This window comes from Zeus faber, assembly GCF_960531495.2.
Source record: "Zeus faber genome assembly, chromosome: 3".
Lineage (NCBI taxonomy): Eukaryota > Metazoa > Chordata > Actinopteri > Zeiformes > Zeidae > Zeus > Zeus faber.
In genome coordinates, this window is record NC_137190.1 from 7,037,492 (window position 1) to 7,057,334 (window position 19,843).

General features: G+C 47.2%; 2 protein-coding genes across 4 annotated transcripts in view; one reads left to right on the plus strand and one right to left on the minus strand.

Annotated features, from left to right (window-relative positions):
* The window catches only part of samd4a (sterile alpha motif domain containing 4A), a 47,055-nt gene extending 37,631 nt beyond the window's left edge, over positions 1 to 9,424 (minus strand). For both annotated transcript variants that reach the window (XM_079998294.1, XM_079998293.1), the window contains exons 1-2: positions 9,345 to 9,424; positions 7,432 to 8,234 (exon numbers count right to left, since the gene is read on the minus strand). In XM_079998294.1, the coding sequence (XP_079854420.1) occupies positions 7,432 to 7,627 (196 nt within the window). In that variant the 5' untranslated portion in view covers positions 7,628 to 8,234; positions 9,345 to 9,424. The remainder of the gene's footprint in view (positions 1 to 7,431; positions 8,235 to 9,344) is intronic.
* A 1,666-nt stretch (positions 9,425 to 11,090) lies between these two features.
* ero1a (endoplasmic reticulum oxidoreductase 1 alpha) lies at positions 11,091 to 18,927 on the plus strand. 2 transcript variants are annotated; one of them, XM_079998064.1, is made up of 15 exons: positions 11,091 to 11,385; positions 12,733 to 12,852; positions 13,090 to 13,173; positions 13,252 to 13,293; positions 14,055 to 14,131; positions 14,261 to 14,334; positions 14,663 to 14,783; positions 14,906 to 14,967; positions 15,091 to 15,117; positions 16,508 to 16,600; positions 16,680 to 16,926; positions 17,287 to 17,356; positions 17,553 to 17,639; positions 18,170 to 18,306; positions 18,554 to 18,927. In XM_079998064.1, exons 1-15 carry the CDS (start codon positions 11,272 to 11,274, stop codon positions 18,612 to 18,614), a joined length of 1,416 nt encoding a protein of 471 aa, XP_079854190.1. In that variant the 5' UTR covers positions 11,091 to 11,271; the 3' UTR covers positions 18,615 to 18,927. The 2 variants fall into 2 exon arrangements, 1 of the variants encoding a protein (XP_079854190.1); XR_013844079.1 differs by lacking the exon at positions 18,554 to 18,927 and having other exon boundaries at positions 17,287 to 17,435; positions 18,170 to 18,187.
* Positions 18,928 to 19,843: the final 916 nt, after the last annotated feature.

The following is a 19,843-nucleotide window of genomic DNA, read 5'->3' on the forward strand; positions in this document are numbered from 1 at the left end:
CCCACACCAAACTACGAGGTCATGGTTTTGAACAAGTGCTCATACTTTTTAATATAACAGCATCACACTTTTCAGAAGCACATTTAATATCAAATACTATCAATGCTTTGTTGAATGGGGGTCTTTTTTTTCCAGGGTATTTATACTTCTACTTAAGACATGAGTAGTTTTTCCACCGCTGGTTGGCGTCCTGCCTCCTGCAAGCCAACCTTACGTGATTCTGTGTGCACCCTTGTCTTGATGGATCTGCTTGCCTGCACGGTTGGGTCTGGACGGCGCCCAAGCCCAACCAGTCCCAGTATACAATGAAGTGTACTGTATACCGCAGGCAGCTGGCTCGGGGCTGGGGGCTGGAGGGCTAGGGCTGGGGGCTGGGGGCTGGGGGCTGGAGGGCTGGGGGCTGGAGGGCTGGGGGCTGGGGCTGGAGGGCTAGGGCTGGGGGCTGGAGGGCTAGGGCTGGAGGGCTAGGGCTGGGGGCTGGGCGACTATATGGGGAAACATTATACGCCTGTATGTCTGGTCTCGTCTGGACGACACCGACTGGTCATCTATGAGCCAGGCCGGCATATCTGCTTCCCTCACCTGTTCTCCCTCCCTCTCTCACCCGCCCCCCTCCCTCTCTTGCTCCCTCCTTCTCTCCCAGTATTAAATGCCGTCAAACCAGCATTAGAAAGTAAATGACTGGAGTGAAAGTAAGTCATGGGAGGGGTCCGAGTGTGTGCCTGTCAATCAAGAATTTGAAACGCAAATCTCACACACACACACACACACACACACACACACACACACACACACACACACACACACACACACACGCACACACTCAAACAAATGGCAAATCTGTTTTCACATTCACCACAATATTACGAACCCCTTGTAATTAACGTAGAATTTCAAAGTTGTGGAAAATTGTGCAATTTCCTTTTTAAATCCCAACCACCTTGCATTTTAGCAAAACCTTCTGTGTCCCTCCCGTTACTTTAAATGTCTCTTGTCTGACGCGGCTGACCGCCGTGCGTCGCCATCTGGTTTGTTTGTCAACACACTCCGTGCCCAAACGGGCGCCTTAATACAAGTATTCCATGGAAAGTCCGGGAATAAAAATTCACGGGGGGGGTGCTAGAACTCCAGATTTACGAGGCGCTCGGTGGCATAATCAGTCTGTCATTAAGTGGAATCACTCTATCGGTGACTCCGCGCCTCCTCCCTCTCAGTGTGATGAAGTCAGAGACAGTTTGGAGTGTCTCCCAGCGCTGTGAGGTCCTGCCGGACGCTGGTTCCCCGCCGCCAAAAAGGATGTGTTATACGCACCAACACACACACACACACCTGGGACCAGAGAGCTGGAAGGAGACAGCTTCAGCCTATTGGGAAGGAAGGAGGAAGATCCCCCCCCCCCTCCACACACACACACACACAAACACACACACACACACACACACACACACACACGTCCTTCCCCGGTGATTTGGCAGGTCCTACGTCCCCGTTGCAGAGGTTCAGTACGAGTTCACAGAACACGGCGTCAACTTCCAGAAATAAACTGTTTGCTCATGCGTGGGCGCGATGAAATAGTTTGACACCCAAACGGAACACAAGCGCTCGTTCTATCTCTCTCTCCCACTCGGCGGCAGATAGGACAGGAAGAAGGGGTAGGAGGGTTTTTTTCTGGGGGGGGGTTTAAGAAAGGCACAAAGGATGTGGATTATGTTTGTCTGTTTGACTCGAGATTATGTTTGTCCATGTGTGTGTGAGACAGAGAGAGAGAGAGAGAGAGAGAGAGAGACAGAGCGAGAGGGAAAGGGAATGTGTGAATATAAAATAATATATGGTCTCCCCTTTCATTAATACTTAATATATCCGTTATTCTCTGTATAATACATCACCTACTATGAATCAGTATGTTTTCTTTGTTGTTTTTTTTTAATTGGTGGCGCATTTAATCATATTTGCACAGGTGAAGAGGTAGGAGGTTTTTTTTTTGTTTCTTTTTTATTAAATGATATTTGAACTGAGAGAGAGAAAAACAAACGACAGAAGTGGACAGGGTACGCTTCGAGATAAGACAAACTTGTTCAATAAAACCCGGGAGCCAGACCGCAGCGGGGCGGGCTGGGGAGAGCAGTTGGAAGTTGGAATCCGTTCCATTTTCCAGCGCGTCTCATCCCCACCGCACGCTGGAAAACACGCCTTCCAATCGCGCCCCCACTGAGAGCCTGACCCGAGCGTGTTTTCCTGATTCCGATACGACCACATTCCTAGACAGTATCCCCGACGCCGTCCGTTCACAGCTTCACCGTCTCGGGCCGACGGGAGCGCCTGTGCTCAGATTTTTCCGAGTTTTCACCTGGCGAAAGATGACACGAGAAGTGCCCGGAAATAATTTTATTGAATATTAGTCAGCTACTACACGAGACAGGGTAACTTTATTTCATTTTTTAACACAGACAGCCTTTCCCTCGGTGGCTAAACACATCCAATGATCATGGACATCATAGACGGAGGGGAATTTTCTGTAGCTGGAAGTAACACTGTGACCTAGATTTGAAAGGCCTGTTCAACTTGGGGCATTTCCTGGGATTTTTGACCTTTCTGGCTGTAAGATGTTCTTCTTCAGAGGAGCCCTGGCATGAGCAACGGCCATAAAGTGCTTGACGACCGACGGAAGTCATCTCCTCCGGATGCTTTCAGTTGGCACAGACCTCACACCATTCAACTCCATTCTGCAACACTCGTTTAACGCTTCAACACTGTCTTCAGAGCACAGGATTACAAAGATTAGATTAGAAATGGCATTTTACCAACTGGTCTAAAAAGTTTTTTGTTTTTATTTTAACTGAAATTGACTGTTGCGATTGTATCCTGACAATATTACAATAATAACCCAAACCCTATGACACACACTGCAATTTTAATTGTAATCACCCTTTTTGTATCCAGAAGGCTATACGGCCATTACACATGATCATATCTCACTAACTATGACAAGCATTGTACGTCTGTTGATGATGTCATTACATCATTCATCATTGTTCTTACTTCAAGACTCTCTTTTTCAGTTTATTCAAATATGCAGCCAGAAGTGGAGGAGTTTTTAATCTAACACAGTGACTCAGACCCTCTCTTCCCCAACCGCAGCCCAAAGACACAAGACGCAGACTTTATTTTACCGAGTCTGTCTCGGTCACCCTTTGCCTACAAACCCTACAACAACACAGGTCTCTGTACATGACACACGCACGCACGCGCGCATGCGCGCGCGCACACACACACACACACACACACACACACACACACACACACACACACACACACACACACACACACACACACACACACACACACACACACACACACACATCACCACAACAACCAGCCCAAGCAGCCGAACCTGCCAGGTCAGCAGTCCACACCACATCACACCCCGGTGGACTTAGTCACTCAGAACACCAGACCTACTGTCCTTTCCCAACCCCACCCCTTACTGAAAGTAGGCCGTCTACTGTGAACAAATAAAGATTTTTAGGAAAAAAAAGAAAAAAAATAAAAATAAAAAAAAAAAATAAAAAAAAAATATATATATATATATATATATATATATATAAATAAAATACCACTGTCAGTATACTATACCATTAGAAGTGGTACACTGTGGAACAAAGTCCTGTTTTCTGAGAGTATAGTGGCACCTTAAGCCTACTGTGTGACTGTCTGTGTGTGTGTGTGTGTGTGTGTGTGTGTGTGTGTGTGCGTGTGTGTGTGTGTGTGTGTGTGTGTCTGTTTGAACCTCAGTATTCGCTGTTGCAGTGTCTTCAGACCATGTACACCAAACACACATTGTGTGTCCATATGAATACATACACATACTTGAGATACATGGTAGTCAGACACATGAGATTGTTCTAGTGTGAGAGCCTCTGTCATGATTAGGGATGGGTATCATTATTATTTTACATTCCTACTGTAGAATTAATAATATACACCGATCAGCCACAACATTAAAACTAGTGACAGGTGATGTGAATAACATTGCTCATCTGGTTCCAGTGGCACCTGTGAAGTGGTGGGATATATTAGGCAGCAAGTGAACAGTCAGTTGTTGAAGTTGATGTTTTGGAAGCAGGAAAAATGGTCAAGCGTAAGGATCTGAGCCTCTTTGACAAGGACCACATTGTGATGCTAGATGACTGGGTCAGAGCATCTCCAAAACCACAGGTCTTGTGGGGTGTTCCTGGTATGCAATGGTTAGTAGCTACCAAAAGTGGTCCAAGGAAGGACAACCGGTGAACCGGTGACAGGGTCATGGGTGCCCATGCGCTCATTGATGCACATGGGGAGAGAAGTCCAGCCCGTCTGGTTCGATCCCACAGAAGAGCTACTGTAGCACAAATTGGTGAAAAAGTGAATGCTGCTATGATAGAAAGGTGTCAGAACACACAGTGCATCACAGCTTGCTGCGTATGGGAGCGGTCAGAGTGTCCATGCTGATCCCTGTCCACCACTGAAAGCACCTACAATGGACACGTGAGCGTCAGAACTGGACCATGGAGCAATGGAAGAAGGTGGCCTGGTCTGATGAATCACGTTTTCTTCTACATCATGTCGATGGGTGGGGTTAGGGTCCGATCCGATGGAGCATCTGTGGGATGTGCTGGAACAACAAGCCCGAGCCATGGAGGCCCCACCTCACAACTTCCAGGACTTAAAGGATCTGCTGCTGACGTCTTGGTGCAACATACCACAGGACACCTTCAGAGGTCTTTCTGAAGGAGTGTTGAGTCCATGCCTCCACGGGTCACAGCTGTTTTGACGACACAAGGGGGAACTTCACAATATTAGTGGTTATTAGTGGCTGTTTTAATGTTGTGGCTGCTCATGGTATATAACTAATTAACTACCATAATTTCAATGAAATAGTTTTTTATTTTGCCAAGTTATTTGTTTCAGAGTTCTGGAGTATTCTCATACGCAACACACAATTTTATTATGTCTTAAGTTGCGATTGGCAGCAGCATTCAGCTGGACAACATCCACAACTGGAAGCATTAGGTCGTAGCTTCAATTCTAGTGAATTGGGCAATTTGAAGCCAGCTCCAGATCAGAACTGGTTCTCGATGCACAGCCCGAGCCCTTATGACAGCCATTGGGTTGAAATGAAAAGAGTAGGTTCAACAAAACAAGAAGCTCGCTATCAGAGGACGAAAAACAAACTTACAAGCCAAACAAACAAATAAACAACTTGAACAGGGAAAGAGATCTCTGTTGTACATGCTAAAAATAGGATTTAATCAAAAGAGAAGGACTGGAATGGCTTAAGAGCATCCATCGGACAGAAAAACAGTGCGGCCATTGACTGCCGTGGTGTATCTCCGGTGGAGAGTCAGTCCCATCTTTTGCTGAATCCCGAAAACAAGGCAGCCTCTTCAGACACTCAGAGAAGTAGGTCATTTAGGATTCCATTCATTTGTACACCGCTCTCCAAATAGTTGCGCTTTTCCACTCGGGCCGGAGACTTCCAGCTGCCTGTTAACCATTAAATACCCCTGAGGTCCGATCTCCACCTGAAACTGTGATTCACTCGATTCTGGGATCATGAAAGGAGTTATTCACTTACTGCTTATACAAAAAATGACTTTTGCCACTGTCGCTGACTGTTTGCTGACTTGTCTCAGGAAGGCATTGTGGCAATAGAAATCGTGACTTAATTTACTCTAATCTTGAATCTCCTGTGAGTTTAAATCCGAAGGAATCACAACAATGGCTTTACGTAACAATCTGCCGAAATTCCAGAGGGAACACTGTCACCTTCGAGGGACACTCAAAGGCCTTTTGTCAACGCTGCTGATACTGTGGGTACCGTGCTGTATGAGCCCACCTGAAGCTGACACAGGTGGGACGGGAGGGCAGGGTGCGGCCACGGGCCAGGCAATCAATTAGGAGGGCGCATGAAGGTGGAAGAAGAAGGTACAGGCTCACGACTACCAAAATATTCACGTGAACACCAACATATTCAAAGGCTTATTTTACCGGGAATTTGAAACACTTTCACACTCATGAAGTCGAAAGAAGCGGCAAAACAAAAAATTGAAAAGTCTGCCTCTGTCAACGTCAAGGTCTGAGAAAGTCTCTCGGCTGTCGCTGCTGAAGGACTCCATCGATCAAGCGGTGTAGCCGTGTCCATTAACAGCAGACATGCAAACCAGACATGATCCCACATCCTAACAATTCAATAGCACAACATGGAAATACACTCAGGGTTTACTCCAGAGTGAGAAACGAAACTAATCTCACACTCACCGGCCTGTATATTGTGTACGCCAGTATGTCCCTCCGCTAGACAAAGAATTCTGTCCTTATCTTGGAATCTATCAATTCAATACAAGGATTGAAATGCCAGAATTTAAATGCAGCTCGGCAGGAGGTATAGCTAAGGGAATTAAAACGATGTTGATACAGACTGAGCAGGGATACAAATATTAACAAACGAATTAACCCCCCCCCCCCACCCCCCCATCCCCTTTCCCCTTCTCCAGTCTCTGATGGTACACACCAGCTCGGATTTGGGAGGAACCCACTTGAGGAACGTCATACACAACGTCCGCTTTGATGTCTCCAGCTTTACTGAACAATAACAGAGAGCAGCCTGCATTAACTGCAGCCACTGCCCACTGTAAAGTCTGATGGCAATCCCATGTGCGCTGTGTGTGTGTGTGTGTGTGTGTGTGTGTGTGTGTGTGTGTGTGTGTGTGTGTGTGTGTGTGTGTGTGTGTGTGTGTGTGTGCGTGCGTGCGTGTGTTGGCGTGTGTGTGAGGGAGAGACACCACAGGGTAAGGCCGTAATGTCACCCCAATAATTTCCATTGACATCTTCCCTGACTACACTGTATAGACCAGCGAGTGAATTATTGGCTGCAGATGTTGTTCACTATAGGTACGCACGCACTCCATTACAACACCACCAGCACCAGCGGCGGCAGCAGCAGCAGCAGCAGCAGCAGCAGCAGCAGCAGCAGCAGCAGCAGCAACAGCAGCAGCACCCTCATTCTATTTTTCATGAGACCGGGCCGTTGCTACGGTTTTTGTTTCCATGGCCACGCCGTAGTCTGATGCAACAAACCTGGCCAGGCCCCCTTGGGGTGCCATGGCCTGGTGCTATCCCAGTGAATACTACAGCACTTTGTGTCTGTAGCACTCTGGACTGGTTGGTTGGCTGGCTGACTGGCTGACCTCTCTGGCCAGCGGCGGTCCCAGCTGAGCTAACACTGAGTCTAACCCGCTCCCCAAAAACCCAAACTTCTCCACACAATGAACTGTTAGGATACAAAGTGCTGCTTCGCCTACTTTCACTTAATGGTTTGCCCATGTAGTGTTATTCTTGGTGGATCTGTGTGTGCGTGCGTGCCGGGACCCCCGTGGGCGGCGGCTGCCTCACCTGGGTTGTTGGCCTCCCCCTCCAGCACGTGCAGCTCGGTGCACTCGGCCAGGGAGTGCTCCAGGCACAGCTGCAGGAAGCGGGCCTGGGTCCGGCTCACCCTCTTCAGCAGGGACAACAGGGCCACCGTCTGCTCGCACTCGTTCCACCCCTTGAACCAGCTGGCCAGCACGCCCACCTGGTCGCGAAACATCATGGTCGAGGGGTGCCGGCGCCGTACAGGAATCGGGGGCGGCACGAGGGAGAGAGGGGCCTTGCGCCGACCGGTGGGGGACGGTGGACACGTTGGGGATGGCCAGCGGCTGGGTTGGGGAGCGTTGAGCTTGACGGCCCTTCAGATCTCGGGCGGCCTTATCAGCCGGGCTGCTCTTTGAAGATATCAGTGCTTGGGAGCGTTCAGGTGGAGGGAGGTCTGGCTGGTGTGCTGCAGGATCATTATTGCTCTCAGCGATGGCGGGGACATCGGGAGAAACCTCGGTTAGGACCTTGGTATTCTTATATATTTATATCTATATGGTTGGCTGTGTCACTACAGGAGTCGGAAGCTTCTGGTGTTTCTGTAATATCTTCTCCGTTCGATCGTCTCCGCCGCCGTGTTCCTCTGTCAGTCTCTCGCTGAGGGGGCGGGGGGATGGCGGTCGCCGGGCGTTACGTCCAGCTCGGCATTAGGTGATATTAGCCGCTCGCAGGTGCTTAGTCGCAACCAGAAGGATTGATTTGTGATGAGTCAGCTTTCTTCCGGTGCACGCTGTCACAATAGTTTCACCCTCATGGGCATTTTCTTCAGGGAATCCCCCTTAGGCCTGCAGAAATAAGGATGTGGGGGGGAAAGGCCAGTGTTAAAAACAATGACCTCTATGTGGCTCTCTTTTAGTGCATCTCCACACACACGCACGCACACACTTTGTACAGTCTATTCCAGACGCAATGGGAATGCGACAGTGTCCCTGTTGCTCCTGCAACAAGCAGACGTCCAGCCCACATCTCTCCTACTTGCATTTCTAGGTCGCCTCCTCGCTGTCGCCCATGCACGGGCTTGTGGCATCCGCCGCCGCGACCGAAATAAATGATTGGGATTCGTATCCACCCATTCCTAAAAATACAAACGTCGGTAGTAGTATTTGGAGCCGCGCGTCCCAGGGTTTTTCCCCCGAAGAAACGGTGCCGGCGGGCGGAGGAGGAGGAGGAGGAGGAGGAGGGGGGGGGTCCCTCCGTCGGATGGACCCAGAAGGTAGGGAAGGGAGAGAGGACGCGCGGTCGGATTTCTCTGCGCCGACCGCGACATCAGGGGGCTTCTCAAGCACCGCTGCCGCGAGCGGTTCGGGGGATTTAAAGACCGAGGACAGGGAGGGAAGCGCGACGGTGTCAGACTGTCACTCCGCTAGAATGAACACAGCGGAGTGGGAATGAAAACGCCGCCGACGTGCTCATGGACGCGCGGTAACGCTCCGGTACAGTAGTAGTGTTGTAGTAACGTCCCGGGGATGGAGCTTGATATGTGTAAAAAAAATCAAAAATAAAAAAAATAAAAATCTGAGCCGTTCACTACCGTGTAATAACATAATTCAAAGTCATCATGCTCCGGCATTTCGCCACCCTGGGGGGAGATCGGAGTAGAATAACATATAATAACATATACGCACACGGAATAACACGGAATAACACGGAATAACACGGAAAACTCTTCTTTATTCAGATGCTGGGTGTGATTCTGAGTAAAGCGCTCCAGTGAACAAGAGGCGCTCCTGTAAAAAAATACTTCAATAAATGTAAAAAATAAAATAAAAAATAAAAAAAACCCGACCGACCGACCGACCGACAGACAGACAGACAGACAGACAGGCGGGCGGACAAGTTAGAATAAAAGACGCAATAATAACAGCAACAGTAGTAATAATGGTAATCTTACTTACTTGTTGGTCGGTCGTCGGGGCGGCAGTGAGGCTTTTGGGGAGCGGCTGGGAGAGGTTTTCCATGTCGCCTAACTTTTCCTCCTCTCTCTCTCTCTCTCTCTCTCTGTCTCTCTCTCTCGCTCGCCCCCTCTGTCTCTCTCCCTCCCTCCCTCCCTCCCTCTCTCTCTCTCCAGCAGCAGCAGTCTGACTGGGAGCCTCGGCGCTTCCCACATGCTAATAATTAACACGGAGCGATGACGTCAGGGGCCTGGCAGCGCCGGGGCCCTAGAAATAGAGAATGGAGGTACCGTACAGGGACCGGGGAGGGGGGGGGGAGGGAGGGGGGAGAGAGGGGGAGGAGGGTCAATGGTAAAGAAACAAAAAAATATATATGAAAAACAAAAAAAAAAGGGGGGTGGGGGGGTATCCACACCACACCGCACCACACGTTTCAGAGTCAAAAACGAGGATGTGGGATTATAGATCACTGCGGGTTACAAACAAACCCCAGGGGCTGCTCATTCACCTGGGAGTGGAAGTTTAAAAAAAACGTCATAAAAAAAACCCCCATCCAGATCCAGAGCCCAGGCGGTTTGGGCGACATCAGAGTGAATGGAAATCGTTTGCTCATTTGACAGAGAAGGAAGTCTGCTTCCTTTCACTGGAGCCCCGCTCCCGCTCAGTGGGGGTGGATTCCAGCCAGTAGGGGGCGCTGCGGACCTTAGACCTATTGCTATATCTACATATGAAGATTTTTTTTGTTGTTGTTGTTCTTGAAAGATTGGTGTCGTTCTTTATCATGATCTATATCTATCTATGTTGTATATGTAGAAAAAAAAAAGTCATAATTTTATATCGCTTCATTCATTTTCAATCAATTACCGGTCGAGGATGGACGGGATTAAGAATGAGCACATTAGAGGGACGGCTCGGGTTGGACGGTTTGGTGGAAAAGTGAGGGAGGCCAGATTGAGATGGTTTGGACACGTGTGGAGGAGAGATGAGATGTTACGTTGGGAGAAGGAGGCTGAGGATGGAGCTGCCGTCCAAGAGGAAAAGAGGAAGCCGGAGAGAAGCTTTATGGGCGCGGTGAGGGCGGTTGGTGTAAGGGAGGAAGATGCGCAGAACAGAAGGCGTTGGAGGCAGATGATCCGCTGTGGCCACCGCTAACGGGAGCGGCCCAGAGAAGAAGAAGATTGGTCAATTATTGGTTATTATTAACTTATTACTGCCCTTATACAAACTGTATTGAATAATACCAACAAAGGGATATAAAACGGATTAACATTTGGTGAGAAAATAGAATAGTATCTCTCTGTAACACTGTACCACGAGGTGTTTGCTCTCTGTGTGTATTGCTGTGTGTTCTGCTTCTAATAAAAATACTTTTGAAAGACTGCAAGAGGGGCTCTCTCTTTTTCTTTTTATTGCTAGAAACCAATATACAAACAATGTGGATCACAATGAAGGACATTTTTTTTTTTAGCATTTAAAAATGGACAAGTATCTAAATGACTCATAGGAAGTAAAAACCATACAATGTAATGACCAACTTTATATTCTAAGGACTAAGGTCAGAATGGAGAAGGGGAAACCGCTTTGGGAGCCTCGACCGCCCCCATGCGGCGCATCGACGTCACTGCGACGCGCGTCAACGCAAAACCCGTCCGCCAAACCGAACGAAACGCACGGATTACGTCGTGGTCCACGGAGCGGGCCTCGCGTGGCTTGTCCGCGACAACTTCTACGGGTTGAGCGCACCCGGGACACGGAGACGCGTGTCGTCTCAGCTTTGTCACGTACTACACGTAGGAGCCACGCTCACAATGACTCAATACCAGGAAGCGGAGCAACGGCCAGGCGTCGCAACTCGACAACAACCCCCGGGACGCGTAGCTCGTCGCCCGCCGCCTGGGAGACACCGTTTGGGATATTTTGGCGTGGGAAAATGAGGGCGCTTGGCGGAAACCTGCTCCTCCGGGTGAGCATCCTCCAGGTGAGCATCCTCCAGGTGAGCGTCCTGCGGGCGAGCGGCTCCGCGGCGAACAGGTGCTTCTGCCAGGTGAGAACGACCCTCCGCTTCCCTTGCACGGCGGACAACTTTGTCGAGGCCGAGGTTTATTGTTCCGTCTCCTCCTCTTTCTATTTTCGGTTCTGCCTCTATTCTCTGCTCCCTTTGCCTTCTATTTGTCTTCCTTTCACCTTATTGTTCTACCCAGTTGCTTCGACGTGAGCTGCCGTACCTGAATTCCCACGGCCGGGTCTTCTTCGGCTCTTTTCGTCCACTCGAGCTTTATTGTTCATTGGAGTGAGAGGGGAAAAAAACAGACCTCACACTCGGAAACGTGGAGGAGAAGGGCGAGTTCTGGTCCAAACGGAGCCCGGTTTTGGGGGTCGATCGCCCGCCTTACACACGTCCACTCTACCGGATGTAGTAGTACCGAGCAGGGATGTCCGATTTCCGAGTTCCACCGAACGCAGCATGGGGTGGCGAACACGCGGGGGTGGGGGAGGTTGGGCGCAACCAAGTCACGCAATGCAGAGGGGCGTTTGAAAACAAAACAAAACAAAAAAAAAACCGGTTGCGTTTTGATTGACAATGAATATTGATTCGAGAAAACCAAAAAACGCGATCATGTGTATAGCTGCACGTATCTTCATTCATGGTGATTTGATTACGGGGAGTGGGGTTATTGGTCTATTTAGATGAATGGACCCCTCCCGGCACACACAATCTACGCCCTATTTATTTTACGTCACACCCCAGGGTCTTATAATAAAATTCTTATATTAAGCAACTGTTAAATATACTTAAATTTACCAACTATCCTGTTTTACAATCAATCATAAGTATCTTCTACATCTTACTTTTATTTATACCTTAGTTCACAGCAGCAAAACATTGCAAACCAAAAAAGAGATTAAAATAAAAGAATTGAAAAAAAATCTCTATATACATATATTATATTTTTATCTATTCATTTTTATCATTTTATTTTTTTTATTCTGTTTTCATATTTTGAATTGTTCTTCAACGGCCTTATCTGTTTCTAGCTTTTTATTTCTATGCTTTTATTCTTTTTTGCGCTGATATTTCTTTATGTCATGCACATTGTGTTGCCCTTGTACTGTATATGAAATGTACTACACAAATAAACCGGCCCTGCCCCGAGGTTGAAGTGTTTGCATGTTCAGTGACAGTAATGTTGTTAAATCAACATTATAAGTTTTCATTGTGGCTCAAACTAGGACATGACATAATATCACTGTGTTCTCAAGTTCTGAGTGTGTACATATCATCATTATTTGCTTTCCTCGACTGAATGGCAACGCTGTCAGCTCCACCCTGCGATGGAGAGAAGTGCAATAGACCTGCGAGTGCTTTACTGTACATGAATATTTGTGTCAGGTCACAGGGACCCTGGACGACTGTGCTTGCGACGTGGAGACCATCAATGCCTTCAACAACAATCTGCTTTTCCCTAAACTCCAAAAGCTGCTGGAGTCTGACTACTTCAGATTCTTCAAGGTAGCATCCTATATTGGTCGACTAAGCACACACATGCACGCGCACACACGCACACACGCACACATACGCATCCACACACATTCATACACACAAACACACACACACACACACACACACATGCATACACATGACTAGATAGACAGAAAGATGGAGAGTTAGAAGCAAAGAGAGAGAGAGAGAGAGCGAGGGGGAAAACGCTGAAGTCCTCTCACGCATGAACAACGGCTTCCATTGCAGGCAAACCTGAACAAGCCGTGTCCATTCTGGGCCGACAACAGTCATTGTGGCCTGAGAGACTGCGCTGTGAAGCCCTGCTCTCCTGTGAGTGTCTCTGAAGCTCCACCTGCTTCCCGGAAACCAACACCCGATTTGCATTGAAATTCAATCCTGTTTTCACAGAACGAGGTGCCGGAGGGAATCCAGTCCCACAGCCACAATAAGGTGAACAGTTGGAGTGGATTGTGGTTTGTTTGTTGAAATGATGAAGAATATGTTCTTCTGCTTCAACGAGACTTAATATGTGGGGTTTCTTTTTTTTTTTTTTTGTCTTCCCTTGTACAAATTGTTCTGACCAAAACAAATAACACCATTTGGAATACCTCATCATAGTTTAAGCCGTTTTGTTTTTGCATGGTCATTGAATTATCAGGAACAGCGTCCATTACATCATATCACATCTTGTCTTTCATTCACATCAATTGAGAGTAGCTGTATTTATAGCTGTATGTGATATTGACAGAGTAGGAAGTTATTTTTCCTGTGGGCCGGACGGGGATGTAGTTAGAATGTCCCTTCCCATGCCGCAAAGAGGACAGCACCGTGCTCCGCAAGAAGACGGTGCAGACATTCCATTCCCCATTCCCATACCATGAGGCATAGCTCTTTAGTAATTCTATTTGGTTTTAGATAGAGGTGAACACTTTTAGGCTTCACAGCCTGCAATCAATGATAGTGCATTATAACATAGGTATATAGCACCTATAACATAGGTCTACCAGTGCATTTGAGTATCATACTGGGTAATACTACTGGGAATATATGCATTACTTGATAGGATGTGTTATTTGTTCTATATTTTCTACCATGTTATGGTTGAAAATGACTTCACATGCTTGCAAAATTCACATTAGCTTTGAATTTGTGCACGTGCGAATACCTACAGTTTGACCCCAATTCCACCTCTCTTCCTCTCGCCTGTACAGTACTCAGCGGAAGCCAACGAGCAGCTCTACGACTGCGAGAAAGCCGAGCTTCTTGGAGCCGTGAACGTCTCTCTCAGGTGCGTTTGCTCGCAATCATACTTTAGACATAAGATGGATAAGACAAGGTGTAACACTTTATTGATCCCGGGGGAATTTCCAGAGGAAGGAAAACCTCCAACCAGCTGATCCTCTTTTGTTTCTACTAGCGAGAAGACCAGAGAGGCTCTGCAGAGCTGGAAAAACTACGACGACGAGGCCGAGCGCTTCTGCGTGACTGACGGTAGGAGTCCATCCAAAAATATACTTTGCTCTACTGATGGTTGATTTGAACTTTCATTACCTTTACACAAATTATATTTGCGTTTATGTGGTTTATATGTGAATACATCCTCCTGTTATCGGCATCCACATAATATTGGTAATGGAGCCTTATACAGTGTCTACGACAGGGCTGCCTCATCCTCCATACACTGTAGTCCATATATGTATATCCTTATATGGTCGTTCAGTTTCCTCTGGCTGGGTTTTGGTTCGAGCTCGTCTGTCAGTGTGATTTTAGTCTTGCGAAAGACTGTGACTGAGCGCTGGTTCACGTTGTTGCGTCCCAGACGTGGATTCTCCCGACTCGCAGTACGTGGACCTGCTGCTGAACCCGGAGCGCTACACGGGCTACAAGGGGCCGCAGGCCTGGCAGATCTGGAACAGCATCTATGAGGAGAACTGCTTCAAGTGAGACCTGCACCGGGCACGGGAACAGTGCATGAAGTGAACTCGGTCCATTTAAAAAAAATAAAATAAAATGAAGTAGGGGGGTGGATGTAGATGTCTGAAGATTGCGTCTCTCTTCACAGACCGTATACTATCCAGCGCCCTCTAAATCCCAGTGCATTCTACACGCATCAGGGAAAGGAAGGTGAGAAGTGTTTGTTTATTTTTTTAATTTCCTTTACGTTATGAATTTGCAGCATTTGAAGTACGATTTCACTGTGCAGCGCATTACCGCTGAAGACGTCGTTGTTCTTCTTCTTTTTTTCAGCGAGAGCCTTCTACAGCTGGCTGGAAGGTACGGTACGCTGCCGGTGCAGAGCAGCGAACAGCAGAACGTTGAGCCGCGGCCAAGCATTCTATAGGGAGGTTAATGAGAGACGCACCGCGGAACAGTGGGGGAACAGAGCGCCTCACGAGTCAGGGATGCACCCACGCTGACGCCGACGGAGGCGGTGGTTCTGCCTACGAGGATAAAACAGGGCTCGGGAAACATGTCGAATATGAAAGAAAAGTGACATTGTTTTTCTGCCTTTTTTTTTTTTTTTTTTTTTTTTAAATGTAGAAGCGTGTTAGATGTCTCTAACTGAGGAAAAACGTCCTGAATGTCCAAACCGCTAAAGTTCTGACTTTTTTTGAGGCGTGAACGTGCGTCCCGGTGTCGGCCAGGTGAGCAAAACGTGTCCGCTTGCAAGCGAACCTTGCTGCGGTTTGATGGAGGTTTGAACACAGCTTTACAATTGTCCACACTCAATATGTTACCTGTAGCAATTACAGAATACATGTGCCTGAATGGGAGGGAGGGCGGCGAAAAAGCTGAGAATGCAAGGAGTGGAGGCGGAGAAGGCGGATGAGTTCAAGTACTTGGGGTCGTCCATCCAAAGCAGCCGAGAGTGCGGGAGAGAGGTGAAGAAGAGAGCAGAGGCGGGGTGGAGTGGGTGGAGAAGAGTGTCCTGAGTGAACCATGACAAAAGGGTTCCAGCAAGAGTGAAGTGGAAGGTGTACAGGCCGGTAGTGAGAGCAGCCATGTTGTACGGTTTAGAGGCGGTGGCACCGACAAAAAGGCAGGTGGGTGAACTGGAGGTGGCAGAGTTGAGGATGTTGACGTTTCCATTGGGAGCGACGAGGATGGACGGGATTAAGAATGAGCACATTAGAGGGACAGCTCGGGTTGGACGGTTTAGTGGAAAAGTGAGAGAGGCCAGATTAAGATGGTTTGGACACGTGTGGAGGAGAGATGAGAGTTACATTGGGAGAAGGAGGCTGAGGATGGAGCTGCCGTCCAAGAGGAAAAGAGGAATCCGGAGAGAAGCTTTATGGGCGCGGTGAGGGAGGACATGCAGGCGGTTGGTGTAAGGGAGGAGGGAGATGCGCAGAACAGAAGGTGTTGGAGGCAGATGATCCACTGTGGCCACCACTAACGGGAGCGGCCCAGAGAAGAAGAAGAACAACAACAATTACAGGAAATGTCGAAGACAACTCGGCAACAAACAATACGTGAATGTTCTAGCTTGTATCTGGGTGTGAAAATGTCCTCGTGGTTTGGTAAAAAATAATGGAGCGATTGTTTGTGACTTGGCCAACACATAAAGTTTTGGACCGACAATCAGTTATCGGTCGTGAGAAAGCCACTAGAAGTCTTTACTCTTCCTGTGTCAGTGTTTCATGGGGGCCCCTCTCCTCTTCAGGGCAATGCGTGGAGAAAAGGGCTTTCTACCGCCTCATCTCCGGCCTGCACGCCAGCATCAACATCCACCTGAGCGCCAGATACCTGATGGACGGTGAGAGAAAAAACAGCCTCTCCATCTTGTTTTACGCATGGAACCCAACAGGTCTCAAGCCCCCCCCCCCCCCCCGCAGACACCTGGTACCAGAGGAAGTGGGGTCACAACACCTCCGAGTTCCGCCAGCGCTTCGACTCGGAGGTGACGGGTGGTGAGGGCCCGAAGAGGCTTCGCAACCTCTACTTCCTCTACCTGATCGAGCTGCGCGCCCTGGCCAAAGCCACGCCCTTTTTCCAGCGCCCGTCCTTCCAGCTCTACACCGGCCGGCCCGAGCAGGACCGGAAACACAAGGAGCTGCTGCTCGAGATCCTGCAACTGGCAAAGTGAGAGCGCGGCCTTGTACCAGGGGGAGTTCTGGCATTCATCTGAATTTACTGCAGCCCGTTTGTTCCAACGCAGCTAATTCTGATTGTAGTCCAATTTTGGAGTCCTGTATTTAATCTGTTGCCAACGGAGCAGATGTTATTCATAGCGGGTGGCATTAGTAATTTGTAAATTACTTCTCTGTCTCTTTCTCTCGCTCCCTCTCCCCCCCCCCCCCTTCTCCCCCCCTCTCGCTCTCTCTTTTTCCTCTCTTTCTCTCCCCCTCTCTCTCTTTTCTCTCCCTCTTTCTCTCTCTCTCCCTCCCCCCCTCTCTCTCTCTCTCTCTCCCCCTCTCTCTCTCACTCTCTCTCTCCTTGCAGGTCTTTCCCTCTGCACTTTGATGAAACCTCTCTGTTTGCTGGGGATGAAAAGGAGGCTGCCAAGTTAAAGGTTCCCAATCATTCCTAACTGCCCCTAATCGAGCTTGACACTGTAGGAAATGAAAATCGAATTAAAGCGAAACAAATATGTGAGGATGTGTGACAGTATCATATGTTTTAATCATGATCCACAGTACACTACATGAATGAACAATACAATCGATGCAGTCAGGCAGACACAGGGATGTTTCTCTGTTTGACCTCAGGGGGACATCAGGCTGGCCTTCCGAAACATTTCCAGAATCATGGACTGTGTGGGCTGTTTCAAATGTCGCCTTTGGGGCAAACTGCAGGTGAGTTGTCTCTAAGTAACCATAAAAAAATCATTGTAAGACGCTATTTTGCCCAATTGTCTGATATGGAAAGATGTTGACGGAACTGAAAATGACTTCACCTTTGACATGGCTCATAGAATAATTGTGCCGATCAGAAAGCTAATCTACTCAGGTGACAATGTAAAAGACAAAATGTGATGCAGTCTAGTCGTCCTTTTCTACAGTAGTATTAAGGAATACACAACAGGAAAGAAGTACAATTAGATTATTGGAGGTCAATATTGGAGTAAAAAGTCAATAATGTCTTGATGGGAAATTAGGGAATGTGCTGCGTGCTGTACTTTTTCAGTCATTGAACTGTGCTTCTCTCCTTCAATACACACACACACACACACGCGCACACACTCAAACGCACAAACGGAACACACACACTCAAACGCACGCACGCACGCACGCATGCACACACACACACACACACACACACACACACACACACACACACACACACACACACACACACACACACACACACACACACACACACACAGAGCCAGGGATTAGGCACGGCCCTGAAGGTCCTGTTTTCAGAGCGACAGATTGTGGATCTGCCCAAATCTAGCATCCGACGGCCCACTTTCCAGCTTAGCCGCCAGGAGATAGTCTCTCTCCTCAATGCTTTTGGAAGGTACTGTAAGAGTCTAACCACTTTATAACACATTTTAGAATAATAACATGTGTGTGCCATCTTTCAAATCTCTTTTTTCTTTTTTTTATGGATTGCATAATGTGGACTTATTATATATATATTTTTTTTTGACCAGAATTTGTAAACAAAATAAGAACAATTATATAACAATATAAATATTGCTTACTCCCACACATAGACGTAACAATACAATTTGAAAAACAATTGTCATTGAAATGTCCCGCAGAATTTCAACGAGCATCAGGGAGCTGCAGAACTTCAGATCTCTGCTTGCCGACGTGCGGTGACGAGGTCAAAAACCGAGTCTGGCCTCAAACGCGCCCCACGTTTTCAGAATATTGGGCACACAAAGGTGGATGGTGTGGCCAGTAGAAGCCATGATAAGATCATCTCAAAATCAACGTTTCGGAAGTGTATTTATGACAAAAATATCAGCTCCATTTGTATAAAAAATCCATAAATACTCATTGTGGTATGGAGTTTAATACAATGTAATCACTTGACTTGTAGGTCATTTTTCTCCGATTGACCTGATCTGATTTTGTTATTGATTATGTGTGAACGATATAGGCCTATAGTGCACCTCTAATGACACGAGATTGGGAGTAACCATGTTTGGAGTTAAGATTGGACTCTAAATGTGAATTGCTATGTTGTAATTTTTTTAATCATGCAAATAAAGTTGATGTATTTTCTCAGACCTTTTCGTATTCAACTAAACTGGGGTTGACATGCTGCTTGGCCCGCAGGTGGCGCTACTTGCAAACGCACCGGCTGACATTAAATCCACGGTGTCCCCGTTTACTGCAGCTACAGAGTTCGAGTAAACAACGGGGCTTGCGGGTGACAGTGAACCGTCGACTTGTTTTCGTGCAGAATATACATCACACGGTGAAAATAGACAAAAAAACGCATAACATTCACGGTGCACATTTAAAAAAAAAATCGAAAATCGGAAGCATGCGTTCGGTGCAAATAAGTAAAAAAAAAAAATCCATAAATACACAAAAATATATAAAATGAAAACGTGCAAAATAGATAAATACATATAAAATATAAATGTGCTCTCTGTGCAAATAAATTAATGAATGAAATTAGGTTAATAAAATATTTATCATTTTAAAAAGTGCCCCCCTTGCACTATGCACCTATATACAATAATAATAATAATAACTATATACAATAAATAAATAAAAACGTGCTCACGGTGCAAATAAAAACAAAATCGAATTTAAAAAAGTGCCCTCGATGCAAATAAATGAACCATGTATATAATAGTAAAAATAAAAATACCAATATTATGATTTATAATAATATTGACAACAATAATAATCGTTCTAATGATAATAATTATGATATTAATATTAACGGTAACAGTAATAACAATAATAGTAAGAAAGATATTGAGCCGCAAACAGGAAGCAGCAGCTTCGCTCTGGGCGCTGAGGGGTTAACGTTGTAATAGGATGAGTGGCTCTGGTGTCGAGCAGCGTCTGATTACACTGCGCGGCGGCAG

What these genes read in the sequence shown, in the direction of transcription:
- ero1a (XM_079998064.1), top strand. Translation starts at nt 11,272, where the DNA reads ATGAGGGCGCTTGGCGGAAACCTGCTCCTCCGGGTGAGCATCCTCCAG. An exon ending in CTGTGAAGCCCTGCTCTCCT is followed by an intron (nt 13,174 to 13,251) that starts GTGAGTGTCTCT and finishes CTGTTTTCACAG; the next exon opens with AACGAGGTGCCGGAGGGAAT. An exon ending in CACGCATCAGGGAAAGGAAG is followed by an intron (nt 14,968 to 15,090) that starts GTGAGAAGTGTT and finishes TCTTTTTTTCAG; the next exon opens with CGAGAGCCTTCTACAGCTGG.